This window comes from Adiantum capillus-veneris, chromosome 5, assembly GCF_014529385.1.
Source record: "Adiantum capillus-veneris isolate H3 chromosome 5, ASM1452938v2, whole genome shotgun sequence".
NCBI lineage: Eukaryota > Viridiplantae > Streptophyta > Polypodiopsida > Polypodiales > Pteridaceae > Adiantum > Adiantum capillus-veneris.
Genome location: NC_140935.1, coordinates 81,900,034 through 81,922,862, shown reverse-complemented (window position 1 = coordinate 81,922,862; position 22,829 = coordinate 81,900,034). Strand labels below are relative to the sequence as shown.

Genomic DNA, 22,829 nt, shown 5'->3' with positions numbered 1-22,829 from the left:
CAAGCACTGGCCGAGCTCATAAGTTCGATCAATCCCAGAAGAAGAAGAAACATAATGACTGAATTGCCTAGAGTCATGTAGCAATTATCCATGGTTTCCAAGAACTCAAAGATCTCTAGTGCTTGCAAAGGAAGGGCAATGTTTGTTGCTAAGAAGTTTCCAGTGTCCCACCAGACCCGATGCCTCGTATGCAACAGAGTTAATATCAGACGGTGTCGAAGCTGTAAAGATGTTTCATTTTCTCGGCAAGGCAATTGAGAAAATCTGCAGCCCTTTCCCATTTAGAGGAGAATTATATAACAGAGGATCATATGCGAATACTCACCCAAAACACACACAAACGTTGGCATTCTAAAACTGAAAATGAAGCAGACCCACATGAGACTCTTAAATGAAAGGACCCATTTACAAAGTAAAATACCTAAGAAGATTGCAATCATTCAATGTTTCACGCGTAAAAGTCGAATGTATGCCTAACTGCCTTCTTCACTAAGACAGCCAAAAAGAGCTGCAAATGTGGAAGAATTTCATTTTTCTTCAAACCTTTCAAACGACTATCAACCCAGATGGTGTAGACACATTAAGTGGACATGTTGCAAACTTTCACACCAAGTGGTTGAACATCCCCACATACAAGCCATGTAGGTACATTGTGCCTGGTCTCAATGAGCCCCGAGTACAATTCAACCGTGAAGTTGAGCTGACATGCAACATAATCTTATTTGCTTTCCCATTTTCATTTTTGCTTTCCTACGCCTGTTAGGCACATCTCTGTTATACGCTTTGCCACCATTTTCTGGGGAGACAACATGAAACTCTGCTTAGACTGACCTCTCCTCGGTATTCTATGATTTGATACTCAGGAGAATTCTCCCTACATGCTAATCCTGCAACATTGGTATCATTTTTGACATCTATGTGATTTGTGCAGACTTTGTATACCAAACCACACTCATCACTCGGCAGAAGATAGACTTTTTAAAGAAATTTGACATCTGCCATAATCGGTTTACATGATAAAACACAAAGCAAGCCTTGTAATATAGTAAAACAAGGATACCAGCAAGTGTCATATGACACGCAGATTTTGTGGATGTAGGATGTAAGATTCAAAAATCATGCAAAATTCGCTGGAGACTGGGCCTCCTTGTTGAACCCTCCAGAGAAGATGCACCGATACATGGACTGCCTGTTGACTCTAATAGGATGCTTAACCATAGCAACCACCAATTTCCCGGCTTCGAGCACATTGCAGCATACTCTGTCAATCTCTTTATCGAACCTGGCATAAGTGTAACTTGGGCCTTAGCTCTCACGTGTATGCGTGCCCATGCCTGTCTCGGCAACGAAGCCAGCTTTCTTTCTTTCTTCGCCCAACTTTGGTCAAAGAAAGCAGCAACCAAGGTCTCTTACACATGGCACGTAGCACTCCCTGCACATCATACCGCTTCCAGCATTCTGAACAGCACGAAATGTGTGTTGTTTGCTTTCTTCGTTTTCAAATAATGTTGTCATGGAAGGTTCATCATGCCATTAGGGCTATTTGACACCACCTTCAACTGCAGTCTTTCAGTCACAAGGCCGAAGAGGCTGCACTAAGTTGTGCCTCCGAGTAGTGTCCTTCTAGCTTTGCAAGGATCTCCGCTTGTCCATCTTGCTTCAAGTTACTGATTAGTTCATCCCATCCCTCATCCTTGCCAACATTCAAGTTCTCTCTTTTGGTAAAATCCAATAGTTTGTGCATTGAAGTATAGAAGCCCTCTTTCGCATAGGCAGACAATATTGTTGAAAGTTTCACCTGCATCAACACTCTTCACTGCATTACTGTGATACGAAGTAACGAACATCCTCTTTCGTGAAAATAAGCCTAAAATATAGACCTCAACTCAAATAAAAAACATTGAACCCTTCTTAAGACTTTCTTATTGAGAAATCCTTTTGTTCGCAAAGGTTAACATCAGTAATCTACAAGATGAAGCAACACCACACAAGTCATTGCCTGTTTGTCTAATTCACAAAACCTCCTCGATCAACTCAAGCATGCATTTGCAAACAGTAAGGATCTAGGCACACATTAAATTTGCATAATAAATATATGAGTCCAGTGTCACAATGATCGTACGTTCGAATTAATTTTGATAGAATAAATAAAGTTTGTGAGTAAAAATTCTCTGACATTTGCACATGTTATTAAATCATTGATTTATTGGTACCTGTTTTTGCCAGTTACAACTTCGAGTCCGAGTATCACATACCAAGGATTGCAAAGGAAACTTCTTATGCTTATGCATACATGAACAGTCAGACTACTATGTAGTGTGTTACTTGAAGAGCTTTTGCAAGTAAGATGCTTCAACTTTATTTGCGTATGCCTTTTCTAAAAGCATTTGTAAGTGAGTAATGGTTTGTTTATCTAGTTTTGTTTAGTAGCAAATAAAGTGATTTAGTTTTTTCCCCCTTATGTCCCTTGCTTTTGTAGTTTTGTCAGTGTTTCATGATTCATCCCCTCTTATAATTCGTTAGTTCAGACTATTCTGAACTTAAGAAGGTATATCTATATAGCTTTGCAAGTAACTTGATCATCAATTTGTAAAACTCTTTGCCTTCTAAATTTGCTGTTGTGACAAAATGGTGTCTTCAAAACCATGTGTTTAGTACCCGAGTGATATGGATGACCAAACAGATGCGAGGCTAGTTGTGAAAGCTCATGCACATTGAAGATTCTGTTGCTTCATATAAGCCAGGTGCACACATGCCATATACAGTACTTCGCTTCTGTAAACCTTTCAGAAAATGTAAATTCCTTGACGCCCATTTACTGACCTCATTCAAAACCTTTGAGGCCATAGAGCCATATCCAAGGAGCTCGTCTACGATATCCAGGTTTGCTCCAGACGGGTTTGTTCCAGCAAGAATAAGAATATTCTGCAAGCAGCTTGGCAGAGGAGAGATGCCGGAATCCTGGCAAAAGACCAACATCACTGATTGTTATCAAAGTCATCGTCAATCTACATAAGCTTCCTACAAGTGCCTGCATTTTATTACATACCCCAAACAAAAACCTAGCAAAATGAAAAGAATGTGAAGCGTTACAGTGCTATGTTATGCATCTTTTCAACCTTTGACTCTACAAATAGCAAACCTACCACTATCATTAACAACTCCACGCTTACAAGAGTTCCCACCGAAAGCAGCCACATACAAAATTTCAACCAACATGAGCTATCCACAAGATTTCAGCAGCAACATGCCCATTATATCCAGCGTATTATAAGGCCCTTAACTTGAAGCACCCACATTCAGCAATCACCAAATCCTTCTTTATCTATCGGTCTTGCACAACCATAATGGATCTACACAAGAAACTCTGGAACTTTTCTTTCAGATCAAGTGACCATAGAGAAACTTTATAGGATTGCATAACCTCCAAGATTAACATACATTACTTACAGTGGCCAATGTTCCCAAAGCACAGACATAATGCAATTTTTAAAACTGAAAAGACAAATGTCCAAGAAGCCAGCTTTATAGTCACTCACTGCCATTGTTTTGTATTCAGTGAAAGCTTCATCAAGCCTATTTGCTGTACAAAGAGCATCAATGACTGAGCACCAGAGTGTTGCAGAGGGATGGACACCATATTCTCTTGATTCACAAAGAAGCTTTAGAGCCTCTTCTACTTTTCCAGTATTTGCTAGCTCAATAATCAAAGGGGCATAGCTGTTCTGCAAAGTCAACACTTGTTGAGTTTCTGTAGATTTTTCCCTCTTCCAGAAGAAAATCCTTGTAGCAAAAAATAAACTTGTGCGCTACCAAGGTCAATTTGATCCCGAAAACATGACAACAGGTTAATCAATCCATACCATATTTGGCCGAAACTTCCGAGCTTTTAAATCATTTAGCGTGTGAAGTGCAATATCTAGCATTCCTTGCTTGCAAAAGAAGCATATCAGAATGTTGAAAGTTGCACGATCTGGAGATACACATTCCTTATTCATTCTCTTTAATGTGTTCATGACCGCATCCATTAAACCTAGCTCACAGAAGGACTTAAGCACAGAGTTAAAAAGAACTGGATCAGACAGCCCTTCCTTTCTATTCTCCAGCTCCTTGTATAAAGAAATCACCACATCCGCATGGCCCATCTTTGCATAAGTTGTAATGAGAATAGCATAGACATAATTTCCTGGAGGAGAATACGAGCAGGTTTATTATCCAATGTAAACAAAATTCAATTGCCACATTAAGAAGAGAAAACTTCACCTGGATTGGAATCCTGCTTTTTCATATCCTCAAACAATGTTTGTGCCCTTTCCACAAGACCGGATTTGCAGTATGCATCTATCATGAGCGAATATGTTACCTGTAAAAGCCAAGCAGAAACTAAGCCTCAAAGATAAAAGAGCTTACTGTTCAGCTTTTGCAATAGAATATGCACATTCTCAAAGCTTCATTTTGAGACAGTAAATCATAGTTCACTTTTGTTGTCGTCACCTACTTTAAGCTTTGACAACATTAGGATGACTCAAATATCTGGCGTAAAACGTAATCAATTTAATTAGTGAGCAAAGCTTAATCAAGAGCTACAAACAAATACTGACACAGCCAATGAGGACAACAAGCAAATCCTGGCACAGCCAATAAGGACGTGGGTGTTCATCTAGTCAACAAATTTAATAAATTTGGCGCAAGCTTAATCACTTGGCCCGTGAGCCAGTCCTAAAGTTCACCATTGAGAAACAGAAGCATGTGTTACGGAATGCCAAACTACATCTCTGAGAAACGTCAAGCACACATGTCTAATAATTATGGCATACAGAAAGTCTTTCATTGTTGACAGCATAGGAAATCGTGTAGCAAGGTACCATCGAAATTCATGTTAAAGTTCAAAATTCCATTTACGGCTTACATGGCAATCAGAAGTTTGCACTGGTCTAGTTTCATCAAATCAGTGAGCCAGTAAATTACAGTCAGTTTGCATGACAAGAACACCATGTTAGGAGAAAAGGCCCTTTGAGGACATGGGTTCCGTTCTTGAAAACAATCCGCTCTTTCAACAAAACCAGCACAGTGCTATTAAAGAGCCCGAAAAAACTGCTGATTTCTTGAACATTTCCAGACTAAGGAAACATCGACAATCTTCAGAAGCAAGAAAGGAAATTTCCATTGAGAAGCCCATTCTTAGGATTCCCTTTCTCCACTCTTTAAGACAGAGTAAAGAGCAAGGTGTGTGTTTGCACCAGACGCAGATGCCAACGGCTATATAGTTGAACGGAGATGTACCAGGATTCATTTATTGCTGTCACGTTCACACACGAGAGAGAGAAAATGAAATGAAATGAAATGTTATATTAACGTCTTCAAAAGGCCAAAGTGACCTATGAGACCAGCAAGTTACAATGTGGTGGATCTGATACAAAGTCAGAGTCAGAGTAACAAGATGACAACAATGACAAAAATGAAATGACAAATGCCACAATAAAATACTATGGAATCCTAAACTACTAGGAGAGAGAGAGAGAGAGAGAGAGAGAGAGAGAGAGAGAGAGAGAGAGAGAGAGAGAGAGAGAGAGAGAGAGATGAAATAATATGCAATGTTATATTAACGTCTTCAGAAGGCCAGAATGACCTATGAGACCAGAAAGTTACAATGTGGTGGATCTGATATAAAGTCAGAGTAACAAAAATGACAAAATGAAATGACAGAATAAAATGCTATGGAATCCGAAAACGAAACTAGGTGTGATCTAAGCAACTAGGTGGGATAGCTAATTCACAGATCACAAAAGATCCAGCATCGGTCGTCGCTGGCGGATCTCATCAATCTCCTCCATGGTCAATAGCCTGACCGAGCGTCGTGCATGTCGGGCCAGAGTGATCCGAATCCTCTAATGCAGCCTCCGTTGATGCTGTGTAGTCCTCCGTAGTCGTGGGCGTCTATATCTCCCTAGCTCAGTTGCTCGGTCGATCAATGCGCCTCTCGTTTTAGGCGGCGAGATCTCCTGTGGTAGTAGCTCCTCCGAGTGTGCAATGTCTGCTCTAAAGAAGTCTGTGATCTGTCTCTGAGACTGGCTGGCCTCTCCCCTCATCAGGCTCTCTCTGTGTCTGAGCAGCTCGAGAAAAACACACCCAAGCATCTCTGATCCTCATACCGCATGACTCTGGAGAGTGGTCTGAAGCCCTCCCTGAACAAGCAGTGGAAGCGGCCGCGTATCTCGCAGTAGACGGGGCAGTGGCATGTGTAGTGCAACTCTATGTCGGGCTCCAGGTCACACAGGAGGCATGTCCTGGCCTCTACTGGTACTCTGCTGTATCTCCCAGTCTCGATCCGCAGCTGGTGTGAAGAAGTGTGTCTCTGGCAAATAGCACATTGTATCCCATGAGACAAGTGGGTGTCCATGTATTTGGGTCTTGTCACAAAACCGTCCTCCGTAAGCTGGAGAAGATGCTCTCTGTAGAAAGCCATCTTCGAGCCCAGCTCATGTGCTAGCTGTATCCATGTCCTCTTGGTGTCTAGCTGAGTCAGGTCCTGGCGGATGAGCCTGGTGATCTCGGACTGTGTGAGAGTCAGAGAGGGTGCATCCAGTGAGTACTGGAAGGGGGGCAGTCTGTCGATGCTGAACCCATGCGCCCGAAACCATGATGTCATCTCCCCATACCAACATGCCGTATCTACCTGCACGGCTAGCTGTCGAGAGGACTCAAGTGCAAGGCGAGCATATCTGTTTCTAGGAAGTTCCCACATGGGGTGTATGAAGGAGACCAATCTGGTGAGCGCCTCAACCACTAGTGGGGGGGCAGCTAGCTTTGCTCGGATAATGGCACGTGGTACTGAGACCTTGGCTCTAATGAGCCATGAGATCATAGAGACTAGTAGCTTCTCCATGCCCCCCATCCATCAGTGCGACATGTCCTCCCATGATGGTCCAATGAAGGTCCCCAAATCTCAGCTCCATAGAGCAATGCAGAAGTCACCAGGGTGTCAAAGAGCCAGAGCTTCGTCCGAGGCTCCTGAAACAGAACATGTAAACACATCCTCTCCAATCTACCCAATGTTGCATGGGCTCTGGTCAATCTAGTCTCTGTTGCTCTTCTCAATGAAAATGCTAATATCAGCCAAGCCCTCACACATGGCACGGTTAAAAATAACTGCTAGGAGCTCTACTAGTAGATCTCTGGCATGCATGAAGTGCTCAGCCACTAAACCATCATGATCATATGCTCTCCCCGTCCTCATCTTGTCAATGGCCTTCCTCACCATCTCAATGGTGAAAAAAGCACATGTGTGGGGGCATGGATGGGGGGGTCGGGAAGGGGCGGCTGTCCAGGAACTGTGTACAAGAATGACACATATTGGCCCCAGTTCTTTGTAGAGGTAATGGCGGGGGGGGGGGGGGGGGGGGGGGGGGGGGGGGGGGGGGGGGGGGGGGGGGGTGGAGAGGGAGGGAGCGCTCATGAAAGAGCCGCCATGCCTCACGTGAGTCTTGACTCAAGAATAGCTGGTATAGATCCTGCTCTAGGCGAGCCAAAAATGCCCTCTTCTTCCACCGCACTAGGCGTCAGAAGTTAATCTGTGACTGTCTGTGAGGAATGGCCCCCAAAAGCACCTTCCTCTGAAGTCTAGCTCTGATCTCGCGGCATTCCTCATCATATCATCTATTCTCGGGCATGCTCCCAAAACGACGTCTCTGCTCAGGCTGTGTGTGTGGGTATGCCTCCGTTGCTACGTCATGTAACGTTTGTGTTAGTATGGTAGTAAGCTCCTCCAAAGGTCGCCCTGGCTCTTCTATACACAAGCGTCTGTAGATCCCATCTATGTATACAGAGTCCGTCTCTCATGTGAAGGTGTAGCGAGTAGGAGCTGCTGCCTGTGGCCTGTGTGCTACACTAAACTCGAAAGAGATGGTCAGCGACACAAGAGCATGGTCCACTGCCACACCAACAGGTTTGGGTCCAACCGTGAAGTCCTAGATACTAGAGATGAGACTCGGCTGCGCCATGACATAATCCACTGTGCTAGCTCCATGTCTATGTGGAAAGCATGTAAAACCCCCCGCATCGGAAAATCTCTGTAGACCATTCAAGATGACCAATCCATGTGCAGTCCCCATTGTCTATCAAGTGTTGTCCATACTCAGTATGCTCCCCATCCTGTGATAGTCTGGATAGGCCCGTCTCTGCAACATCCAGCTCTCTCAGCATCTCCTCTGAAGTATCATAAAAAACTGTCTGATGATGGACAGTCCTAGCATTGAAATCCCCTAGAATGATGATGTCACCATCTCTAGAGAACTCCCAAATGTCATAATCCAAAATAGAAAAGGGGTACTGTCCTCTGGGTGGTGCATACACTGACGTACTCGGGGGGGAGTAGCAAATAGCAATGTAAAGATATCTGTCTGTCTCTGCTCTCAATCTCATCCACACACCTAGCTTGCTCTTCCCTTCAAGCTATATGTATCAATGGCTGCAACTCCTCCCTGAATAACACTGCCACCCCACCTGAGCCCCGCCCATTGTGCTTTGATCGTGTCTCCTGTCTACATGCGGTCTCCCATCTGTATCCACTAATGTGAGGCATAGACTGCCCAGGGGCTTGATGTGTCTCAGAGTAGAAGATGATATCTCTCCCACAAACTTTCCTCAAAAGCACCCACATCTAGACGCGTAGATCCATTACAATTGCAAGTAGCAACTTTGATTGTGGTCCCATAGGTCTCACACCGTCATGTGGAGCATGGCTCCAATATCACCACTCTTCCATCTCGGTAAAAAGCAATCTTACCTTTTTCCCTTGCCGCTCTAATCTCTGGCATTACTTCCTGCATATGAGCTATCTGTGAGAGAGTAAGGTCATCCCCGAGGAAGATGCCCGTTTTCTTAAGAGTTTCTCTTCTTCAAAAAGTCCTTCGCTTCCATGGAGGGAAAACGAAGGATGAGTGCCCTTTCTTTCGAGGTTTCCCCCTTGCTCCCATTTTTCTTGTTGCCCACTCTCCAAGCTCTTGAGTGCATCGGCTCATGAACCCCCATCAAAGCCATGAGTTCTTTTACCTCTTCGTCCACATTATCTTTGTCTTTAAAACCGCAAATCCTCACATGTAGAGAGCACACACGCCTTCTTTGCTCCTCTTTAAGTGTCAGGTTAATGATGGTGGGTGTGGACATAGTTTTTTCCTTGCTTTTCCCTTTCTTGGCAACCTCAATCCACTTCTCGGCCTCATTTGCCTTCTGTTGAGTCTTTGTAATAACGTCCACCCAAGAGGTCGTCATTTCTTTGTGATGCTCTTTCCCCCTCTTTGATGGCTCGCACTTGCTCTTTGATCGTGTTTAGCTCTTCTATTACTGAAGGTTGCAATTCTCCCTCTTCAAGAGTATTTCGTGATCGTGCCTCTGCGAGCTCCCTCTTGAGTGACGCAATCTCTTTGTCTTGGGCCATCACACGATCTCCCAGTGTAGCTATCTTGCTTTCTTGGGCCAACACGCGTTCGTGGAGCATTTTTATTGTGCCCAATAAGTTGCAGTTGATCTTGTCAATTGTTTCGGTCATTTCTTCTTTGCACTTTTGAACTGCATCTTCTAAAGGGTCAAGCTTATCGTTCTGTTTCCTCATGCTTGGTCGCCGCAAAAAACGCTCTCGCTCAATAATAACCAGGCAGCAAGTGAGTATCCACAACCCGATGCGGGTATATTCACAACCTCAGTTCACTGCGGACATTAGCAATAGAGCAAAAGAGCAAAAGAAAAAAATAAGATGAAAAACATTGCGCCCGCTGTCCTGCACTGAACCTGTCAAGCCTTCCAAGCATACAATCTATGTTTTCAGCGCGTCGTCGTCGCCATCGACATCGTCATTGACATAGAGTCAAATTCCAACAGATAAAGATTTGCAGATTTCAGCCATTAGCATTCTCAAATTTCAGCCTGTCTCGTCGTCGTCATCGTCGTCGACATCGTCGGCAAGTCCAAGCATTGTAGAGATTTGTGCGATCATAAGTAGACCGCTCTCGCCATAGAGAGTGGGGCCTTCGCACGAGGGTTTGACAACATTCTGGTGTCGTATTCTTCTCTCTCTATCTCTAAGTCTCATGCACCTTCATTCACAATGTCCATTCACTTTGTTTGTGACCACTTTCACTCTCTCATTAAAGCACCGAAGGCTCTCCCTTCCCTAAGTAAAAGGAACCTTGAGCACAGTTGGGAGCACTCATCTTGAGCAAAGTTCAACATTCAATTCCGCTACACCTTACATTGGTATCAGAGCTTTGGTAGTGTTCTATATCACTCAAGGAAAGAACCACAAAAAAAATAAAAATAAAAAAAATTGCTTGTTGCGGTCGCACGTAACCCAAGTCCACTTGGGCGTGTCGATTCCTGATCGTGTTTTTGAAGAGTGACACGAAACCCAAGAAAGAAGGGCTTGTCCAGCCTCCCCTTGTTCTCTTTTCACTCATTGAGAGCGGACCGTGCACTTAGCGACCGGCCAATCAACGTGAGGTGGGAAAAAACAACCTTGGTGTGAGAGCAAGGCCGCCAAGGGGTGCGCCCGCGGAAAAGAGCAGACCTCGGGTGAAGAGAAGATCGTTCTCTAACACAGATTGCAAGCGAAAGAAGAGCCCCAAGAACCTCAAGACCCCCAAGAAACCAAGACCCACAAGAACCCAAGTTCCTCGTGAACTTAAGAACCCAAGACCACAGGAATCCACAAGAACCCACGACTTCAGTGGATGGTCATCACTCAAAGCGAAATGGATACTTCGCTAGGAGGTGATGAGCATGAGAGAGACGAAGAAGAATTTTCCCCACCAGGAGGTTTTTCTGACCCTCCCCCTTCCCCATCTACGACAAGTATTGCACTAACTCCTATGGAATTGCCGCATTTGTTTATGGACAAGAAGTTAGAACATGAAGAGGAAGGGCAGCCATAGATCGTGACTACAAAGAAAGAAAATCAGAAATTGAGCGTAAATACGAAGACAGAATGGCAACCATAGCACGTGAGCGCGAGGAAAGAGAAGCCAAATTTGATCACAAGAACAAAGAAAGAAAAGCAGAAATGGACCGCGAGAACAAAGGAAGAAAAGCAATGAACGAACGACACATGAAGGAGATGTTGCAACTCTTTTCTCAAGTACAAGCACATATGCAAGAGATTCAGGAAAAGGAGACTCTCTCCGTCTCTTCTTCTCCAACGCATGACACACACGATTTGCATGATGATAAGCATGATGAATTGACTGATAATGATGAGCATGATGATTTGGATGATTTGGATGAAAATGACAAGCATGATGATTTGCATGATCAAGATGTGATTTCTCACAAGCATGATGATTTGTATGAAGATGACGTGATTGTTCACCAAGATGATGGTTTAATTGATGCTTTCTGTAGTGAAGCTAACCTCAATGCAGATTCCATCAATCAGAAAGAACCGATCTTGGCTCTCAAGTCAAGGTCCACAGAACCCCCACACGAAGATTCGATCAAACACGAAGAACCGATCTTGGCTCTCAAGCCTCGGTCCAAAGAACCCTCACAGGAAGTACTATGTGTTCGTATGATTAGTCAGCACGCATTGTATGAGTGTTTCATTCGTCTTTATGTGATCCCTTTTCCTAGGCATGACATATTGTACGTTCAGCACGTTACACTCAAAGAATAAACACGGATGTATGCGGATTGTTCATGAAAAGCTGAAAAGTAGGCATTCAAGGAAGTCACATTCCATGTCTCTTTCTTGGCACGACCCAGTTGTAGACAAAGCACAAGAAAGTATGAGCATCAAGTAGGGGCATTTCCATTGTGAATTGCAACAGTTGATTGATTTACATCAAAAACATAAGATTCAATCTCATTGTTTGCGTGTGTGTGGTGAACGGTTTGGCATGCCGTGTATTTGTTCATCTACATTGCATGCACGGTCTTTTAAAAAGACAAGAGATTTTCCAATCACTTTACATGGAATAGGTATGTTCATGTTATTGTGTTGGAAGTGGTTTCAGAAATTTTCAACCATGGAGATTCTTGAAGAAGAAAGAAGCATGGCTCTAGACGAAGTTAAAGTATCGAAGGAGCCACAAAAGACTTTGTGTCGCTCTCGAAGCGGCCCAAAGAAGCAAGCGTTGCAGACCTTTATGAAGTTCAAGTACCGCACGACCCACACATCAAAGTGGGCCGGCAAAGAGTCCCTTCCAGGATTCCGAATGCTATTGGCGATCTCCCTCGACGCCATACAGTTCGGTACCAGTACCTCACTTTGAAAAGGAGGGGATGTCACGTGACACATCCAACCCCATGTGTCCGTGGACAAGCTACAGCATGAAAAGGGTTAAGTTCAGTCAAGTCAATCTATCGTGGAAGTGATCTCGCACTTTTGTAAGCGTTCGCAGACCGTGCATGTCCAGACACTTAGATTAGATGCATATCCTCTGGTTGCACACAACATAATCATCAGCATTACCATCAAAATCCATCAAGAGCATTTTCCAGTGCACAGAACCTATTTTCCCTATTTTTGACATTTTTAACTTATTATTTTTAAGTGACTTTTGTTGGGAACTACGTAGGGCAAATTTACTAAGTTTGCATATATATAAACCTAGCGCTAGCACTTCCTGGCAGAAGAGGCAGCAGGAACAGTTTGTTCAATACACAACTTCTCAGCAAGACTCCCCCCCGCGACAACTCTGGCGTTTTCTTTCACCAGAAGGCCTAGCGTTTTTGCATAAGATCAGCCAGCGTTTTTGCACTTGTAGATTCTCGAAGACATTAGACAACAGATCAGCCCTAGCGTTAGCAGATTCCCCATAGAAGAAAGCAGATTCCCAGCGTTAGCAGATTCCACAGCAGATAGTAGTTTTCAGCCCTAGCGTTTTTGCATCAACCTGAGACCATCACGTTTTTGCAGATCTTCGTGACAAGACCTCAGTTAGCATCAGCGTTTTCAGTTTTCAACAGTCAGTACCCGCAGAAGAAGCCCCCAACCTCGCATATCTCACCTTCCCGCAGCAGATCCTCGCCGCATGATCAGATCCCATGAAGTTTGCAGATTCAGCCCGGAAAACGCAGATTTCAGCATCTGTGTTTTCAGCACGTCCTCGTCGCATCGTCCTTATCGACGCCGTCATTGACATAGAGTCAAAATCCAGCAGATAAAGATTTGCAGATTTCAGCCATTAGCATTCTCAGATTTCAGAGTATCTCGTCGTCGTCGACATCGTCGGCAAGTCCAAGCATTGTAGAGATTTGTGCAATCATAAGTAGACCGCTCTCGCCATAGAGAGTGGGGCCTTCGGAGGGGGGTTTGACACCGTTCTGGTGTCGTATTCTTCTCTCTCTATCTCTCAGTCTCATGCACCTTCATTCACAGTGTCCATTCACTTTGTTTGTGATCACTTGCACTCTCTCATTAAAGCACGGAAGGCTCTCCCTTCTGTCACCAGCGTGTGACTACTATCTATCCTTCTTGTTGATTTCTTTCTTATTATCTATTTACTTTCACTTTTTGGAAACACCCCTCGGGAAATCTAACTGCCCTGCATTGCATAGCTAGTGTGGAACTGTCCAAAGGGAGTCCAGGCCTGAGGGCAAGACAGCACTAAGGTTGGACAAGGACTATGGTTAGCCAAGTGGGGTCATTGACTAGCCAAAGTGGAATCCTTTGCTACAGAGGCTACATTTCAGTTCTGGATGTGGCCGCAGTGTACAAAGAGGGTCGGATGACCTAGAAAGATACAATGGCAACATCTCCTAAAATTTAGGGAACTGCTATTTTGGGACCTGAAAATGTGTTGGCGTCATTACCTCCGGAATGACAAGGGGAACATTTTCTTACTCTGCCGTGAAGTCAATTGGGCAACCGGTTGGGAGATTTTTAGGCGGCAACCCCGAAACGGGAAAATGCTTATAAATGTGCCAAGTGGCACCTTCTGGTGCACCTCATTTTCAGTTTTGTCACAGGTTAAGAGCTATGGAGTGCTTGCTTTCCCTCTTATGCACAGTGCGGTGCCAGGAGTGATGCCTTGCACGCTACGCACTGCCCTCTCTCTCCCTTTGGCAGTATGTTATGCCCCTCTAGTGGGCTTTTCATTTGACCAATGTACAGTTGTGTGGGTTCATGCGCGATTGCCGAGGCAAGAGCCTCTTGCACAGGTACTGGATTAGCTAGCGGCTAATCCCCCGCAGGTACAGGTGAATTCGGAGAGGTTTCACGCCAGAAATCTCGTCCGATTCAAAGGGCAAGTAGCCCTACAGGTGCGGGAGCTCGAGGACTTGCTAAGGATGCGACCGGCACGCGAAACGGAGTCCGAAACAGTAAATTACAGCCTGCTGTGTATTTTTGCAGGTTTAGGGTTTTGGCCCTAAACGGGACCCTAATACCCCCAGGAGGTTCGGGGACGCAAGGGGACCGCTGTACAGGCGATCTGGCGCATTTTCAGGGCTGAAAACAGAGAATTCAGCGTGCTGCAGATTCTCGCCAGGTTTTGCAAAGTGCCCGTATGCGTCGGAAAAGTCGGCCAATGCGTGGGAATACTGACTGTGAAGGGTTCTAGTACAGTTATGCTGCCGAAATCAAGCCAGAACAGTCAAAATTCAGCCAAGGTTGTACGGGGCAGCTTGGAAAGAACCACAGCGTATATTCCCTCTTTTAAACAATAAAGAAATACCGAAAGGGGCGCCTATGTTAGGGGCCAATCTGGTGTCGGTCTTCTCATACAGGTGCATTCTAGCATCTGTATCCCATTCCCCTCTCTTGTGTCACTATAGCGCAAGTAAAATAGACGACTAATAATGGGCGAAAGCTAAATCAAGGTTTGAAGTAAAGTCTACCGCCCTTTTTGGATTGAACAAGCCGGTTAGATGGTTCCATCGACGGGATTAAATCACTTTTTCCCATAGAAGTGAGCCTTGGTCAGATTGGGCTTGAAGACACAGGGGATCATAGACTAGACACAGGGAATTGCAATTATGGCTGACAGACCAGATGATGTGACTGAAGAGGTTTCCTCTTCACAGGGTCAACAGACACATCAAGTGGGTGAGTCCTCAAGACCACCACAGACAGATGACGATATATTCAGGACCCATTTGGCTACTGCTGTGGCTATGTTCACACAAGTAATGCAGAACCCGAGGTTTTTAGCCTTTCTGCAACCTCCTGTTCCATCTCAGCAAGTTGGGTCACTGCATCATATTCAAAAGCCTGTTAAGGCTCGAGCACAGGTGATTCATACCGCACAATCAATGGGAACACCTGTACACTTGACGGAGAACATGCAGTCTCCACAACCTATGCCTAAGGTGCAAGAACAGGTGGCTGAGATGTCAGTCTTTCAAGCTGTACCAGTTCAGCCCGCCACCTTTCAGCAGCCTATAGCTGGTTCTAATGGGCAGGGAAGCAACCTACAGGCTATACAACAGGTCTTCCCACCACCTTCAGTACACCCTGGCTATTTTGGAGGTGGATCAGAATTCCAGAGCATGGCTGGTCATGCACCTTGAAATCAGTTTTACACGCCAAGAACAGTGTTTGGGGGTGCTCAAACGATGATGCCTAACCCCATGTACAGTGTCATGGGTATGCAACCAGGGTTTCAGAGCACTCAGGGCCAATTTGGGATGCCACAGGCAAATTTTGGTATGGCTGGAATTACAAATCAGCAGCCAAATATGGCATTTTCAGGTCAAGTTAATAGCGGCCAAGGAACACAGATGAACCCTAATAGTGTTCCCATGTTTCAGTCACTTCCATATGACAATTTAACGCCGCTGGAGAGGCCAACTCCGTACAAAGAAGGTGGCAAAGGTGTGTCATTCACGACCTTTACAGGGTTTGATGACAGGAAGAAGAATCTCATTCCTCCAGCAGTTTGACAAGGCCTATGCGGGGGGAAACTTTACAGAGGCTTCAAAGGTCCGCAAGGCAGCCACTTTCTTGACAGGGAATGCGGGACAATGGTGGACAACTTTATTGCTTCAAGGGCAAGCTCCGTCCACATGGATTTACTTCAAGCAGATTTTTGCAGTAGCATGGTTATCTGATGACTTTGAAGCAGATGTCATGACAGAATGGCACCAGCTAAATGCTGCCACTTGCAGAAATCTGGATGATTACAATCGGAAGTTTTGGAAAGCTCTACTTCCAGTAACTTCCTATAGGTTTGTGCCATTCACAGAACAGATAGAAAAATACTGTTGTGGCCTACCCAAAGGATTGAGAAAATACTGCACGAAGACAAAAGTCACTACTTTGACGCAGCTCATCGAGGTAGCAAACACTGGCAATGGTTTGCTCAAGGGAGAAGATTGTGAATTTAACACTGGCGTCAAGGCAGGATCAGGCAAGAAAAATTCAGCCAAGAAGCACGTTCCCAATGAGGCTCCTAAAGGGACTCAAGAGTCAGCTAACGCAGGGAAAGACAAAGCTACGACTGAATCAGAAAAAGGACCAGCAAAGAAATGGAAAAGACGTTTTCATCGCAAATCAGAAGAGCAAAAGAAGGTCCTGAGGACAGAGAACAAATGCTTTATATGTGAGCACTGAGCAGCCTGGCCACATTGCTTACAACTGTCCTACAAAGAAAAGGCCAGCTGATTCTGATGACAAGGAAGACAAGAAAGGAAAGAAGCCCATGGCTGGTCTAGTGCCAGATATGGTGGGCGACAAGCCAAATTCAGATGCAAGTGAGCTTTGCAGAGCATGGGGAAAGGTCAGGGATCAAACAGTGCTTATCTTCTTTGATCCAGGTGCCAAAGTCAACTTCATTTCCCCAGAATTGGCTTCAAAGGTTGGAATCAAACCTGAAGAGATGGGGTATACAGCAGAGGCAGGTTTGGCATGTCTTGGCCATACAGAGGCTGTGACACCCATCATTGGAAAGTTGCGTCTACATATCCAGTCCTATGTAGATGCTGAAGAATTTTACATCATGCCACTGGAAGGATGTGATGTGTTGTTAGGTATTCCTTGGTTGTTTCGTGTACAGGGAATCATGGATGCCTACAACAAAAAGATCACTGTACAGAGCAGGGGAAAGACTCACATTCTGGATGTAAAGCTTATAGCGGAGTCTATTCCTACTGTATCAGCTTCTGCTATTATTTCTGTAATGAAAAAGCATCTTTCTACGTACTTGGTTTTTGCACGTGAAGTGTCAGATTGTGATGAATCAAATTTATCTGTGCTAGATAAAGAAAGGTCAATGTTTTTACAACAGTATAGTGATTGTTTCTCCGATTCATTACCATCTCAATTACCGCCAGAGAGACCCGAGGACCATGCGATAGATTTGGTTCCAGGCAGTAGCCCACCAAATAAGCCTCCGTACAGGGTTAGTGCGGCTCAGCAGAAAGAGATAATGGGCCAAGTACAAGAGCTGTTAGAAAAGGGGCTGATTCAGCCCAGTTCATCTCCATTCTGTTCTCCAGTGTTGTTGGTGCAGAAAAAGGATGGCTCATGGCGTATGTGCATAGACTACCGTGCACTGAACAAGAATACCATCAAGAATAGGTTCCCTATACCTAGAATTGATGATATTATGGACAAATTAGTAGGAGCAGCTATGTTTAGCAGGATAGATCTAAAGAGTGGGTACCATCAGATCCGCATTAGATCAGAGGATGTGCACAAGACTGCTTTTAGCACAACGTTTGGCCTTTACGAATTTTTAGTGATGCCCTTTGGTCTCACAAATGCTCCTGCTACGTTCAATAGGATGATGGACAGAATTTTCCGTCCACACCAGCAATTTGTTGGTACATTCTTTGATGACATGATAGTCTATTCAAAGAATGAAGAGGAGCATAGGCATCACTTGGCCATTGTGTTCAAAGAGCTACGTAGTCACAGGTTGCTCATCAATGCAAAGAAAAGTGAGTTTTTTCTGGAAGAGATTCACTTTCTGGGACACATTGTCTCAAAGGATGGTGTCAGAATGGATCCTGCAAAAGATGAAGCGATCAAGTCATGGCCAAATTTGAAGACGGTGCATGATGTCCGAAGCTTTTTGGGACTATGCTCCTATTACAGAAGGTTTATCCGAAATTTCGCTGAGACTACTTCACCTTTACATGCTCTTCAAAAGAAGGCAGTCACCTTTAGATGGACACAGAAAGAGATTTCAGCTTTTAATCTCTTAAAGGAAAAGATGACTTCAGATCCAGTCGTTGTGTTGCCAGATCTTAGGAAGTCATTTGTGGTCCAGTGTGATGCCTGCGGTAGTAGCATTAGTGCAGTGCTAATGCAAGATGGCAGGGTAGTAGCCTATGAGAGCAGAATTTTGCAAGGGCCAGAGATGACCATGCAGGTCTATGAGAAAGAGTTACTCGTTGTGATTCATGCGCTCTTAAGTTGGAAACACTACCTGCTAGGTGCAGATTTCGTTGTCCAAACGGACCATCAGACCTTGCGATACTTCTTGACACAAACAAAGTTACCTGAGAAGCATATGCGATGGGCAAATATCTTGTCCATGTTTCATTTTCAGATTGTGCATGTGGAAGGCAAGAAGAACGTTGTGGCTGATGCCTTGTCAAGGAAGCAACAAATTTCAGCTGTGTCAATTCCTTATCATCATGAACTTGATGATATGAGAGAACAGTATGCAAATGATGAAGATTTTGCAAGGGTCTTCGAGCAGCTAATGGATGGACAACGTCATGAACACTATCTTCTTAAAGATGGGTTCATGATGATGCATGGCAGATTGTGTGTCACAAAGCCATTGCGACGCAAAGTGATGGAAGAGAGTCATGTCCCACCGTATGCAGGGCATCGTGGTATCGATGCTACAGTTAAAGCGGTTGAGACATTCTTCTACTGGCCTACATTGAGAAGAGATGTAGATGCCTTTGTGCGAGAATGCCTAATATGCCAAAAGGTCAAGTTTGACAGGCAAAAGGCACCAGGGTTATTGCAACCACTACCTATTCCAGATAAACCATGGGAAAGTATTGCTATAGATTTTATCTTTGATCTTCCGAGAACGCAGACAGGAAACGATGGTATTTGGACCATTATTTGCAGATTCAGCGAACAAGCTCATTTTATTCCTGTCAAGGAGAAGATAAAGCCAGATCAGATGGCACGCTTGTTTATGAGCAATATTTTCAAGTATCATGGCATGCCACAGTCCATTGTTAGCGACCGTGATCCACGCATGACAAGTTTGTTCTGAAGAGGCTTGTTTGAGAATATGGGCACGACGCTCAAATTCTCTTCGTCATTTCATCCTCAAACAGATGGGCAGTCAGAAGAGGCAAATTCTATTGTCCTATGTCAGAGCATAAAGGAAAATGGGAGCAATATTTGCCATTGGTGGAGTATGCATACAATAATACAGTGCATTCATCAACTAGCAAGGCACCTTTTGAGATAGTTGAAGGTTGCAAGAAAGTTCCTCCCATACTGCATACAAAGGACAAGATATTTGAAGCAGATAAGTATTGTTCAGGACATGGATGAAATGTACAAGAAGGTCAAAGTGGCCTTAGAAAGGACTCAAGCAAAACAAAAGAAAGCAGTTGATCGTCACCGTCGTGAAGTGGTATATTCACTTGGTGATTGGGTGCTTTTATGCTTTGAAAAGGCAAGGTTAAAGAAGATGAAGGGCAAGGAAAGACTGTTTCCAAAGCTCAGCATGCGTTACTATGGGCCTTTTCAAGTGTGCGACATAATCAGTGATGTTGCATATAGGCTGAAATTGCCTGACAGTTGGAAGATTCACAATGCGTTTCATGTGAGTCTTCTCAGACCCTATGTGGGTGATGTGCCAGAAGATATGCCAGCTGAAGATCAGCCGGAAGTCGAGGAACTTGACGAGATCTTGGTCCCGGAACAGATTTTGGAACACAAAAAAAGGAAAGTGAAAGGCAAGATTGCTAGGCGATACTTGGTAAAGTTCAGAAACTATCCACAATGGATGCTAAGTGGATGGAGAAGGTGAACTTGCAGAGTCACCAACTGTGTTATCACTTTACCTGAAGCCTTCGATTTGCAACCTACTTGACCCCTTGAGTTTCAAGCTAAATGGATTGTCAGTGTGACAATGGCTTCTGAAACAAATGATGTACATGGTATTTAAAGTGAGCTCAAATCAAAATACCTGTTACATGAATGTTAGAGCTGTACAGATTGTCAAGTTTGGCAATTGCTCTTATGGAATGTCCAAAGTTTGGTTAGTGCTATAGAAGTGAGTATTTCTTGTCAGTTTGTCAAGGATACATGTGATTGTTCTTTTGAAGAGTACATTGTGTAACTGCCTTCTTAAACTGTCGGTTTGGGTATGCTCGAAAGTGTTACGGGATCCAACGTGTACTATAAGACAGTGGCAAAATGTGCAGCTACCATTTTGTCATTGGAAAGTTAGTGACTCAAAGCAATGGCAGAGTGCGCAGCTACCACTATGTCATTGGGACAGGGTTCACACGCAAGCAATACATGAGTCGACGAGGTGTTGAACACACCAGGGTTGACAATGAGCATGTATGTGTCGTATATGTGTCGACAGGTGTTGAATACATCAGTGTTGACTAGGAGCATGTACGACATAGATGCAAACGAGGACGTTTGAGATTTCAAGCGGAGGGTATGTCACCAGCGTGTGACTACTATCTATCCTTTTTGTTGATTTCTTTCTTATTATCTATTTACTTTCACTTTTTGGAAACACCCCTCGAGAAATCTAACTGCCCTGCATTGCATAGCTAGTGTGGAACTGTCCAAAGGGAGTCCAAGCCTGAGGGCAAGACAGCACTAAGGTTGGACAAGGACTATGGTTAGCCAAGTGGGGTCATTGACTAGCCAAAGTGGAATCCTTTGCTACAGAGGCTACATTTCAGTTCTGGATGTGGCCGCAGTGTACAAAGAGGGTCGGATGACCTAGAAAGATACAATGGCAACATCTCCTAAAATTTAGGGAACTGCTATTTTGGGACCTGAAAATGTGTTGGCGTCATTACCTCCGGAATGACAAGGGGAACATTTTCTTACTCTGCCGTGAAGTCAATTGGGCAACCGGTTGGGAGATTTTTAGGCGGCAACCCCGAAACGGGAAAATGCTTATAAATGTGCCAAGTGGCACCTTCTGGTGCACCTCATTTTCAGTTTTGTCACAGGTTAAGAGCTATGGAGTGCTTGCTTTCCCTCTTATGCACAGTGCGGTGCCAGGAGTGATGCCCTGCACGCTACGCACTGCCCTCTCTCTCCCCTTTGGCAGTATGTTATGCCCCTCTAGTGGGCTTTTCATTTGACCAATGTACAGTTGTGTGGGTTCATGCGCGATTGCCGAGGCAAGAGCCTCTTGCACAGGTACTGGATTAGCTAGCGGCTAATCCCCCGCAGGTACAGGTGAATTCGGAGAGGTTTCACGCCAGAAATCTCGTCCGATTCAAAGGGCAAGTAGCCCTACAGGTGCGGGAGCTCGAGGACTTGCTAAGGATGCGACCGGCACGCGAAACGGAGCCCGAAACAGTAAATTACAGCCTGCTGTGTATTTTTGCAGGTTTAGGGTTTTGGCCCTAAACGGACCCTAATACCCCCAGGAGGTTCGGGGACGCAAGGGGACCGCTGTACAGGCGATCTCGCGCATTTTCAGGGCTGAAAACAGAGAATTCAGCGTGCTGCAGATTCTCGCCAGGTTTTGCAAAGTGTCCGTATGCGTCGGAAAAGTCGGCCAATGCGTGGGAATACTGACTGTGAAGGGTTCTAGTTCAGTTATGCTACCGAAATCAAGCCAGAACAGTCAAAATTCAGCCAAGGTTGTACGGGGCAGCTTGGAAAGAACCACAGCGTATATTCCCTCTTTTAAACAATAAAGAAATACCGAAAGGGGCGCCTAAGTTAGGGGCCAATCTGGTGTCGGTCTTCTCATACAGGTGCATTCTAGCATCTGTATCCCATTCCCCTCTCTTGTGTCACTATAGCGCAGGTAAAATAGACGACTAATAATGGGTGAAAGCTAAATCAAGGTTTGAAGTAAAGTCTTCCGCCCTTTTTGGATTGAACAGGCCGGTTACACCTTCCCTAAGTAAAAGGAATCTTGAGCACAGTTCGGAGCACTCATCTTGAGCAAAGTTCAACATTCACTTCTGCTGCACCCTACACACACACACACACACATATGTAATAAAATGAAATGTAATATTAACATCTTCAAAAGGCCAAAATGACCTATGAGACCAAAAGGTTACATGTGCTGAATCTATTACCAGGTTTAGGTATAAAAAGTACAAAAAGAACTGAAAAGAAAATAGTGGGTAGAGGTGGGGTGAAAGCTGATACAAAGGGAAGACAAAGGGTGAGCTGATACAATGGAACTCTCCGACAGTCGAGGCATCATATACATATACATCAGTATCCGAGACGGCTCCTATGTCCCGCCAGTATGGTATGGATCCTTTGTCGCAGTATGTGGCGATATCCAGAGGGCCCTCTCATCCGTGGGCAACGGAACCGCCCCAGCTCTATCGCCCGATCAAGAAGTATGCCTCTGGTACCTCTGGTGTTGTTATGTTGTGGGGATTGCTAGAACTCCTTTGTCTGTGACTGAAAGAAATCTGTGACCTTCCGCTGTCGCTAGATCTATCCCATTGTGCCCCTCTTCAAGAGGTCCTCTCTGTGTTTGCGAATCTCCAATAAGTATAATCCGAGGCATCTCTGATCCTGGTATCTCATGACTATAGAAAGTGGCCGAAAACCCTCCCTGAATAGACAATGAAAGCGGCCTCGTATCTCATAGTATACTGCGCAGTGACAGTGAAAGAGGCATCTTATCTCATAGTATACTGGGTAGTGACATATGTAATGTAGCTTTGTCTCTGGCTCTATTTGG

The 22,829-nt window shown here is 44.6% G+C and overlaps 1 protein-coding gene across 1 annotated transcript in view; it reads right to left on the bottom strand.

Moving 5' to 3' along the window:
* Nucleotides 1-959: 959 nt before the first annotated feature.
* The window catches only part of LOC147457603 (uncharacterized), a 110,753-nt gene continuing 88,883 nt past the window's right edge, over nucleotides 960-22,829 (bottom strand). Inside the window, exons 6-10 of the mRNA XM_086512472.1 lie at nucleotides 4,264-4,363; nucleotides 3,864-4,186; nucleotides 3,540-3,725; nucleotides 2,824-2,961; nucleotides 960-1,798 (exon numbers count right to left, since the gene is read on the bottom strand). Of these exons, the coding sequence (XP_086368598.1) occupies nucleotides 1,574-1,798; nucleotides 2,824-2,961; nucleotides 3,540-3,725; nucleotides 3,864-4,186; nucleotides 4,264-4,363 (972 nt within the window). The 3' untranslated portion in view covers nucleotides 960-1,573. The remainder of the gene's footprint in view (nucleotides 1,799-2,823; nucleotides 2,962-3,539; nucleotides 3,726-3,863; nucleotides 4,187-4,263; nucleotides 4,364-22,829) is intronic.